The sequence below is a fragment of the Plodia interpunctella genome, chromosome 12, assembly GCF_027563975.2.
Source record: "Plodia interpunctella isolate USDA-ARS_2022_Savannah chromosome 12, ilPloInte3.2, whole genome shotgun sequence".
Classification (NCBI taxonomy): domain Eukaryota; kingdom Metazoa; phylum Arthropoda; class Insecta; order Lepidoptera; family Pyralidae; genus Plodia; species Plodia interpunctella.
In genome coordinates this window covers 244,371-255,926 of record NC_071305.1, presented here as the reverse complement: position 1 = coordinate 255,926, position 11,556 = coordinate 244,371, and the positions used below count along the sequence as shown (strand labels likewise).

At 37.2% G+C, this 11,556-nt stretch overlaps 1 protein-coding gene across 1 annotated transcript; it reads right to left on the bottom strand.

Moving 5' to 3' along the window:
* Positions 1-1,384: 1,384 nt before the first annotated feature.
* LOC128674308 (uncharacterized) lies at positions 1,385-8,772 on the bottom strand. Its single transcript, XM_053752797.2, has 2 exons — positions 8,328-8,772; positions 1,385-3,360 (listed from the first exon to the last, which is right to left on the bottom strand). Exons 1-2 carry the CDS (start codon positions 8,333-8,335, stop codon positions 1,596-1,598), a joined length of 1,773 nt encoding a protein of 590 aa, XP_053608772.1. The 5' UTR covers positions 8,336-8,772; the 3' UTR covers positions 1,385-1,595.
* Between the last annotated feature and the right edge of the window lie 2,784 nt (positions 8,773-11,556).

Sequence of the window (11,556 nt, the reverse complement as noted above, 5' to 3'; positions counted from 1 at the left end):
TAATTTTATTTTCTATTATCATATTTAGTGTAGGTACATTTATTAGATAGATATCTATTTATTTATTTATTTATTAGGTACACAGTTTTACAACAAAAGTTAATATAAAAATAAACAATAGAAACATGGCGAGTTGCAAAACCAAAAACAAGTGCACTCAGCATGGTGTGATTAAGTGACGACAAGTAAACAATATATAAACAAATAGGAGGTGAGTACTTAAGTATATAGTAACAATCTGAGGACAAAAAATTTGGAGCATAAATAAAAAAAATATATAATCTTAGATAAATCGAATGATTGATTTAAAAAATAGCAAGCCCATATAAACAAAACTGTAAAGGCATATAAAATAAAACAATTATAATGAGTGGGTGATTGTGACAGCAATCTACGGATATGGTTTTTGAAGCTATTTAATGACAGGCAAACGATATCAGGTACCTGCTCAGAGTTATACGAGTATCATACTAAGTTTCCCAAATAAAGAGAGAACGAGAATACAAAAGAGGAGGTGGCTGATTAATGATAATGAAAAGTTGTGGTCATTAACATCATTCATTGATGTTTTTACATAAACGTTGAGCTCGTAGGTATGTATATATTCAGCATATCCGAGTTCGAAACATGCATATTCTGCACCAGCAAGTCGGTTGTCGTTTCTTCCTGAACACGGTTCAGACAGACCACACAAGCCACGGTCTGGTACCTATACCTATCTATCCAAATATTATGTACCATACCTAAATACACAATAGGTCTTAAACCTACAAAATAATAAAAATAAAAATTATAGAAAGCGATCAAACCATGTAAATTTGACATATAAACATGAATATCGCATTTTCCGACAAATCCGATATATATGTTTATGTTAAATTTACGACTACTTTCTATGACAAGTTGTGGGCGTCGCACTCTGCTTATTCCTCAAATGAGGGAGCCTACAAAATAAAAAGGAATCGTTAAGTAAATAGTAAAGGACAGACTAATTTATCATGAAAGTTTTAGAATGGCCCAAATATATACATAAAATTATTTCATTTCATTTCATTTCATTTCATTTCATTTCATTTCATTTACAATTTATGAAACTGTGATGAAAATGAAAAGCAATATTATTTCTTCCTTGAATAGTAAGTATATTCACAGTTATAATGTTACAACTTGTAGATCAATTAAATGCAATAGTAAGAGCGGTACTTTCAAACTGTCCGCAGATCGATGCGCCGCGCCGAGAAGCTAACAATTTCGATCATTTTGATGACTAGGTATATTGAAGAGAGGGTAAATAAAAAAAATAGTATTTACATTGTTATCTTGCTCGGACGGTGTAGTACTGAGTTAAGTTTACTGCAGCCGAAGACTTTAAAAAAAACCAAAATTTATTTAACTAATTTATTAAATGAAATAAAATTACAACATAAAACTAAAATGAAGTCTAATGGTCGATGTTAGAACCAAAAGTGAGTATTGCGCGATGTGTCGCGCAATTCCCGGATTTGAAGGCACGTTGCGCTGACTCGGCGGCACGTGTAGGCGACTGTCGTCACGCGGTGCATCCAGGCCGGCGCTTGCGCTGCACTTTACATGTATTAGCTGCGCGTAACGCCTCCCCCCGCAGATCGGCAACTATCCGTAGGTCTTACTGAGGATATTGCCGGAATGTTGCTGATGTCGATTTTCACATCTTTAGGCTTGATGTCTTGGATACGGGAATAATGTCCATCGGGATAATCAGCCTTCGGGATATCTTCATCCTTTGATTTTGAACTTCTGCGACGGAGTTTCCAGTATAATGTCAGGATGAGGGCGAATATGAATGTTCCAAATAATAACGTATATGAAGGTATAGTGGTATGGTAGAGGCTGCTCAGATCGTTTTTCTGTAATGTCGCAGGATGCTGTAGCGATATCTTAGCGTTCGTCTCATGTAGATGTTCTAAATTGATGGAGTTTAGTCTTACAGTTGGCTGAAGCTTTGATGTGGCGAGCTCCTCAGTTGGTAGTTCCGCTATTTGTACAGCGTGTCCTTTAATACGATTCTGAACGTTTGAGATAACAAAGTCCAACGTTTTCAACATACAACTAGGCGGGACGGACACTAGATAGGTTCCTTGGAGATTCTTGTAATACTCTTGTCTACAGGATATATGTAGTCTGGTTGTGGTTGGCAGGCTGATAGTATAGTGTTGATCGTCTAGCTTCTCGAGGGCTGAGCTGGTAAGGTTTGCATGAATGAATTGACAAGATGAACTGATTGACTGGTCCATGATGAGATGCTGGATACAATCTTCATTGTCTCGAATCTTTTGTTGCAGCTCTTCTTTGCATATGTACCAAGTGTTGACCTTCGGACATTCTGTCGCTATGTACATAGAATCAGTTTCCTGAATTGCTACATAGGGCTGGATAGGGACAAGTATTTGATTTTGTTTATTAGGAGCGATGGATAACTTGTAAAGTGTATAGGTGAGAGGGGAAGCAATCGGTACCATGAAAACTATAGCTAATTTATTACCTACATAATATGATCCCGTCTTAATTATCTCATAATATTCCCTTAAATCAATGTTAATTATCTGCTCTTCAGAATAGAGCTGTCTTAATCTACTTATAGTACTATTTAACGTGCTAATATTAATCATATAGTGAGCTGTAGTTTTACTTTGAATGAAGGCTACCATATTTTCGAGATTATGGATCTCTTCATATAAATTATCCGTATTGTCTGATATAATAATAAGATATTGAGCTAGATGGGCATACTTAATCATATCATAATCTCTACTTGCATCTGAATTTAAAATATGATCAATGGAATTAGCTAACCTATTCTGATTTTTGACTATACTGTCTAGTACTATTGAGTGTTTAGCTATCCATTCCTTCCCTAGACTTATGTGTTCATTTAGTTCAGTTTCTAATTGTTTTTCATTATTTTGTAGTACTTTAATTGCATTATCATACTTTATAGCGTCTGTGTAGTCGAGGTTACCCGAGACACTCTTAATAATTGAACCGAGACCATCTACTAAACCTCTCCTGCTACGGGTGTGTTGGAAGCTATGAATTTGTTCGAGTAACATTTCTATTTTATTATAAAGATGCGAGATGTGGGGTTCGTATAAAGAAGCCGTTTTATTATTAAGATCGGATCTAAATGAATCAATTTGGGATTTAACTGAGTTTATTGTTAGAGAAATCATGTCTAAGTCAATGTAGTACAGGAAGGAGTGGTAGTGAGTGATCATTTTAGTGGGTCCAAGTTTGAAAGGTAGGATACCTGGTCCATTGTCGAGGGTATTAAGCGTCACGTCTTGTGCCATGGTCAGATGAAGGGTGATGGTCAGGAGGATCCTGTAACAACGGGTTTATTTTAGGTGTTCGCTTGAGACGTGCTTTAGCAATGGGTCCCTTTTTCCTTTTTGTGTAAATATGTATAGGCAAGTCTGCCAAAACTACATCTTGTGTGAACCGGGGTGCTAATTTTTGTCTACTAGCTACGGGGTTACGAACGAATACTTGCTGGTCAGGGGTGTATTCTTTTTCAGGTTGTCTGTCTTTGTTCCTAGCCTCAGTAAGTTGGGTGCGATTATGAAGTGAAGTATCGTTCAGCATGTTATATACTTTGTTCATACGATGTTTGTGATCTAAGATATACTGTTGGAGAAGATGTTCATTCATATCTATGCTAACCGGGTCACGTGGGTCGAAATGACCTGTAATAACGTCGAGGGGCCTACATTTCGTGAAACTGTGTATGGAACTGTTGTATGCTAGCACAGCATATGGCATAAGATTTATAGCGGGTTCATTGCGTTGCTCTAATTTGAGAATTCGGAGATGCTCAAGGATGGTAGAATGAAACCGTTCAACTATTGCATTACTATTAGGATTGTGAGCCAAGGCTTTATGGTGTTCAATTTTGTGAAGTTTAGTAAATTCCGAGAACATCTGGTTCGTAAATTCAGGACCTTGGTCAGAAATTATAGTTATAGGGACGCCATGGTGTGTAAAGAATTTGATGAGGGCTTGTACTACACTTAGGGCCGTTCCGTCTCGGAGATGGTATGCTTGTGCGTATTTAGAGAATGCGTCAACCAAAGTTAAATATTTTTCGTTTTCAGTAGTGAACAGATCAATATGTAGTGTTTCAAAAGGTTTAGACGGGGGTGGTACTATAGCAAACCGTTGCTTTATGGGGTTGCGGTCATATTTTGCCATTCCGCAGATATTGCATTCATTTATGTATTTTGATATGTGTTCCTTCATTTTGGGCCAAAAATACTTTCGTGACAGTGCTAGATAGCACTCGTTGGTGCCACGATGGTTAGTTTTTCCTTCATGATAATTTCTAATTATATTTTGTTGTTGCAAGTATTCCTTAATGTTCTCTACTTCTACCTTGGTTAAGACAAGGTCCATAGCTGAGCTTTTAAAATTTTCTTGTATAATTGGGATAATTTTGTACATAGCTAAGGGGGGAATAATAATAATGCCTGTACGTACTTTGGGGTTGACGTATTCTTTAATTGCATTGATAGTGTCTATTTCAAGATTGGACTCTGATAACTGTATAGTTGTTTTAATATGAGATTCAAATGGTTTGCTAATAGCGGGGCGTCTTTTTATGTCGCCGACTACCATTAAACATATTTGTCTGTGAAATTTGTTGAGAGGGTCATCTGTGATCGGAATTTCTAAAATAGGGTGCTCTGCACTCGTATGTGCTGTAACTGTGGTGGATCGAGATAAGGATGGACATCTTTCTGACGGTTGCACGGCTATTGAACTAATCTCCTCATTGTGGATTTCCACACGGGACAGAGCATCTGCATTAAGATTAGTTTTACCCTGCTTATAGATAACGGTAAAGTTATATTCGCTTAACTTTAACCGCCACCTAGTCAATCTAGCATTAGGTTCCTTTAGACTCATTACCCATTGGAGGGGCTTGTGGTCAGTCACGATTTTAAACTTTCTACCAAATAAGTATGGGCGGAAATATTTGGTAGCCCAAACAATCGCTAACAACTCCTTTTCAATAGTACTATAGTTTGTCTCACTATCGTTCAGTGTTCTTGAAGCGTAGGCAATAGGCTTATCTGAACCTATAGGGCCTTGAGATAAGACTGCACCTATAGCCAGATTGGATGCGTCTGTAGTGAGAACAAACTCCCTGTTGAAATCGGGATATTGTAGTATTGGATCGTTGGTAAGAAGAATCTTACAACGTTCAAAGCAATTTATGTAGTCAGGGTTGTTAAGAGCAATTTTGGAACCTTTCTTAAGACACTGTGTCATGGGCTTAGTAATCCGGGCAAAATCGGGGATAAATTTTCTATAATAGCCAAGCAGACCAAGAAAACGTTTGATTTCTGTTGCTGTCTTGGGTATTGGGAATTTCTGGATAGCCTCGATTTTGTCGGGATTAGGCTTGATACCGTCTTTGCCAATGATATGACCAAGGTAAGATGTTTCCAATTTTAAAAATTCAGACTTATCCATCTGAATTTTAAAGTTGGATTCCCTTAATCTGGCAAATACTTTTTCCAGGTTCACCATGTGCTCCTGAAGTGATGTGCTAAAGACGATTATGTCATCCAAATAAACCAAGCAAATGGTGTTTTGCAGGTCTCTGAGCACATTGTCCATGACACGTTGGAACGTAGAGGGTGAATTTTTCAACCCCATGGGCATACGCAAAAATTCAAAATGCCCATGCTCTACGTTGAACGCTGTTTTAGGGACATCTTCAGGGCTCATTTCTACCTGATAGAATCCGCTTGTAAATCCAAGGTTGTGAAGTAGTGGCAGTTACCAAGCTTATCCAACACATCCGTGATGTTTGGGATGGGGTACTTATCATCAATAGTTTTTTCATTTAGTTTTCTAAAATCCACTACTATACGCCACTTGGTTTTGCCGGAGGCATCCGTTTTTTTGGGCACTACCCAAATCGGAGAGCTCCATGCGGATTCTGATGGACGGATTATACCCTGTTCTAACATCTTTCCGATTTGCTGTTGTACCTCTTGCCTATGGATAAAAGGGTACCTATAGGTTTTCGTGTAAATAGGCACTTCGTCAGTAGTACGGATGTGATGTTTTATCTTATTCGTAAATGTGAGAGGCTCACCCTCTATATAAAAGACATCCGCATAACGAGAACAAAGATTCTGTAAATTAATACGTTCCTCATCATTAAGATGGTCGGTACGTAAACGAGAAAGGACTTGTTCCACTCGTGAAGAGTTTAATTGTCCATTGCCTATGCTATTTATATTGAAAGCCTCTGCGTTAATCGGCATATGCATTGAAAATATTAGATCATTATTAGTTGGATTACTGATCTCTATTATACCGCGATTTTTTTTTACAATAGTAACGCATTCATGTACTAAGCAATTTGATATAGTTTGTTCAGGAATTATTACTTCGCCGTCACATGTGTTAATTGGGACTTTAACTAATTTTGACGAGTTAGCTGGGATAATATCTTCGTACCAGTTACAGTTTCGCGAATTATACATATGTATGGGAGTAATTGAATTCTTTGTATTAAGTGTTTTCGTTTTTAGATCGATATTAGATTCCCATTTATCGAGTAGATCCAATCCTATCAAACCGTCAAAATAATCGTGAAATCTGTAAAGAAATAAGGTAATTTCGCCACTGTCTTTAATTTCAGGGAAGCATGGTAATGTAACTGAATAGTCACTGCGAGTGGTTGCATGTACGTTAGAAATTTCTAAAGGGTCATATGTCAAGGGTATGTTAGGGTAATATTTCTCTACACTCTCAGGACTAATAAAAGATTGATTAGCTCCTGTGTCTATAAGAAATTTTAATGGTGGGTCAGATATACTTATGTACGGGAGCTGTCGCTGAGTCAGTAGATTAACTTCTATTTTTGTTTGTCTGAAGGACTGCCTTTGTGAAAATCCTGCTGGTCATTGCCACACGAATTTTCAGCGATCTCACGGGGTTCATAGTAAGAGGGGTAGGTTTCTTCATTATTATCATAAGGGTTGTCTGTTTGCTCGTAATAGTCTAAGTCAGGGTTGGTCACGAAATAGGGTTGGTTATCGTATGAGTCATTATAGGGATCGTACTGATAGTCGTAGCAATCGTTAACATTCATTTCACGAGTTTTGAAATAGTTGGAGGGTGGTGGATTACCAAACCTCCTCCAGTCATGTCCAGATGGGGGTAGTGGTTTAGGCGCAAAGTGGCTAACACCACTCATAGGTCGCGGTGCGTTATTCGCATTTTGGGGTCGTTGGGGTAGAGCGAAGACATTGCTGCGAGGATTATAATTAGGAGGTGGAGCACCAAATATCTGCTGAGTGCGTGAAGGTCCGCGATATTGAATATTTTGATTACTAGGAGCACTAAAATTAGGTTTCCACATTATAGGTGCACGGGGTGCAAATTGCATAGGTTGTGGCTGTGGGCGAGAGGGCCCAGGCATATTAAAAGTAAACGGCTTATTATGCGAAATTTGTTGCGGTGGTGTATAACCTGAATTATTTTTACTAAGAAGCATATGGTGAGTTTTGCCTTCATTTCGCTGTTGCAGATACAAGGTGTTCATTTCCTCGTGAACAAATTCAAGCGCCTTCTCTATGGTTTCAGGCCTCATGCATCTTATACGCGATCCTAACGGATCTCTTAGACCGCGCAAATATGACTGTAAAGTAAGTTTCTTATACAATTCGCGTTTAGATTGTACGGTAGTCTGAATAGTTTCATGTAAGCTAACGTAAGTCATAATAGTGCTATAAAGATTTTGACATTTTTCAAAAAATTCTTGCGGGGTGCATGAGCCCTGAGTCAGGAGTGCAAGATCATTATAAAGTGAGGTTTCATCTCTCTGGTCAGCAAAATTATTGATCAGAGCGTTGCGGATACCTTGCCAGTTATCTGGTACACCATTAGAATTTATAAGGCGAGCGGCAGACCCAGTCACTTTATTTAAGATCCCGTTAATTAAGGCCGCATTTATAAGGGCATTATCTGATGAAATAAATTGTTCTACTAACTGATCACATAAGCCAATGAATCTCGTTAAAACATTTGGGTTACCATCAAATTCAGGCACCAGTCGAAGGGCCTTCCAAATATCATCTAGTTGTGCCATGTTAATTAACGAATTAAAACTATCACTACTTTCGTTTAAATTTAAATTTCTATGGAGGTCAATATCTCTACTCCTACTATTACTAAGGGTCCTCGATTGCCTCGGATGGAAAATCTTGGATAAATTAAATTATACAGGAAAATAAAGGAAAGCAACTCTAGAATGATTCTAAAGTACTCACATATACATATCTTGGTTTTTCTGCTGTATCAATGTTCGGATACACCTCCGGGCTGCAGATTCCGTAGATTCGACGATCTCGATGAGGGCTGGAATGCCAGTCAGTCACGCGGGACTCGAACCGGGATATAGCGGAAATCTTGTCGCGCACGAACTGACTCGAGATCCTACCGACTGCGCCAGTTAAGTTTACTGCAGCCGAAGACTTTAAAAAAAACCAAAATTTATTTAACTAATTTATTAAATGAAATAAAATTACAACATAAAACTAAAATGAAGTCTAATGGTCGATGTTAGAACCAAAAGTGAGTATTGCGCGATGTGTCGCGCAATTCCCGGATTTGAAGGCACGTTGCGCTGACTCGGCGGCACGTGTAGGCGACTGTCGTCACGCGGTGCATCCAGGCCGGCGCTTGCGCTGCACTTTACATGTATTAGCTGCGCGTAACGACTGCAATGCAAATTCATAAAAACAAGCAAGCAAGTACAGTCAATTGCGGGATTTTTATGATTGCATTATCATTTCTGACGCATGGAGGGATCGCTGAGCATCGCGCCCTCTTCATCTACGACTTAGTACGTGGAAAATAAAGATGCTATTTCATCATATCTTGAAAATAAATAATCTGACTGAAATCATAATCTTTGGCTAAATTCAGATCATGAAAACGCATATTCAAATTACATCTAAATAATCACGTCTTTATCTCATATGGGGTAGACAGAGCCCAGAGTTGCTGAAACTCAAATCCTGTATATCTATCTGCTCTTATGGTTGACTGGTAGAGAATGCCACATGGCAATAAGTTCGCAATTTGTACGTGCTTTTTGTAATCTTGTGTATAAGTTTATATATAAAGATAAAATAAATAAGTAAAATAATTAAAAATTAACAAGTATTCCTATAAACTTTACAGGCTTGAATGTAATTATTTAGGAACATAATATGAAACATAAGGTAAATAATTACCAAACATATAAGGTATGTGGAAACAAGGGAGAAATTATACCACTCCGAAGAAAAAAATATTCCTTGTCTATCCTTCAAAACATCTAATCGCTTAACTTTTTTCATTTTCGAGCTTAACAACACTAATTTCCAAATAAGGCCGAATCTTCCAACACAGAATGATCTAGATATCAAACAATGATACTCCATCATCATTTATATAGATGACTCAGCGACGGACGGACAACACTGTCGATCATCTTATTGTTATGTGACTCGTGTTATTATAGACATCCAATTGTTTAATTGTAGGTTTATATTAATAGCTCATCATTATAAATTATACTTTCTTTTGGAATGAAGTATTTAAAACTGTGTATCAAACAGTTATGTCTAATGAGCATTTTCGAGATTTAATGGCCTTGATTCGTCTACCTCACCGAATAGGGTGACTGGTAAATTGAGATAATGATATTAAAACTAAATAAGAAATGAGAACAATTATTAGTTATGTTATAAATATAAAACTGATTTTTAATTCCAAAACACAGTTCAATTTAATATGGAGTAGTTTAGCCTAGGCTCAATGAACTCACGTTACTACTGAACAATCCTATGGTATAATAATCTGAATTCTTTTGTAATTTTTAATAATGAGATATTGAATAAAAATGATCTCTGTACTCTGTCGAACAACTAGTTACAATGTTATGTAATACAAAAATGATGAGAATGAGGAACCAAGATAATATTATACATTTGTTCCCTATTCCATACAGTATATCATACGGTTCCCGCCATAGAAAATAGACACTGCGCCTAGAATGCAACCGAAAGTACGTAATTACGAAATTCAATTGATTCCGAAAGTAGTTATTATAGTAAACTCTTCTCTACATACGAAGTCCTACATTTTTATTCTGGAAGAAATGCTCAATTGAGGGCTTTTTCCGATTAGTGAATTTATACTTTTATTGTAGACGTCATTATTATGCTTCTCCATACTTATTAGAACATAACGGCCAAACTGAAATCAATCATGTCAAGCACTTGGGTAGCCCTCGTCAAATAGTGACACCTATATCCTGGAATATGCTAAGTTTTACAACTCATGTTGTCAATTTCATCAATGTTATATGTTCATTATATTATTGGTTGTCTGAATTCAAATTTATTTATTGTAGTATTTAAATGCGTGGGGGAAAATAGAGGAGGCTTTTGCCCAGAAATTAAATATTTCTGAATACATTTCAAACATATGTATATGTATAGTCGTAAACATATGTATAGTCGATATTAGTAATCGAACCACATCATATTTTTGAAGTTTTTATAGTTTCGCAATACAGGCAACGATGCAGGAGAGCGATTTTTGTAATATAAATAGTGAAACGATTTGTTACAAACAACCTCAAAGTACCACCAACCTCAAAATAATTAAACCTATTAGTCCGTTGTCATTAGCACACTATCCTATTGCATATATTAAAAGATAAGCCATTTTATTTTTGTAAGTAGAAAGTGGAGTGTTTCAATCTTTTTTTTTTAATGTAAAATGAGTAAAAATTATTTAGTTACTGTGTCATTTATTCAAATATATCATTGCCTCACCTTATTTTGTCATTTACTCTACTATTTACTAAACAAAAACTAGTAAATGATGCAGATGCAATACAATCAGTTGCAGATTCCTTTTGTGGCACGGGTACTTATTGCAACCACATTATAAATTCAGCCGAGACGACGCGCCAGAAGAAAAAAAGAACGGATTCGAAATATGTTGCACTCGTATGAATCCCCTTCGATCCGCTTCGTATCTATATTTCATACTGAATCATCATCATCATTCCAGTCTCTTTGTGCCCACTGCTGAGCATAGGCCTGTCTTCGCGTTACTCAAATAAAAATCTAATTTTGAAGACGTTTTAAACCTACTGTGGTAACCCTGTATCTTGCTAGGGCCGCCACAACCTCGCACAACGCTACTTTTTATTGAGTGCTAGCTAGGGGGTGAGTGAGGGGGTAGGGGGTGACCCCCGGGGGTGCATAATTGCGCGCCCATTGCACCTCTATGCAACCTGCGAGCGAGGAAACTCAGTTATAGGCATTTTGCGCCTTACACTGTGCACTATGCGAAGAGTAGGGTGGCCATTTTAGTTTGTTTCAGCGGGATTGATTTTCAGATTAAGACATATATTGCGACTGAATATCTGTTATGAAATCTGATAATAGTGTTAGCAATTAATACACTCGAAAATGCGCTTCTACTTATACCTATTTG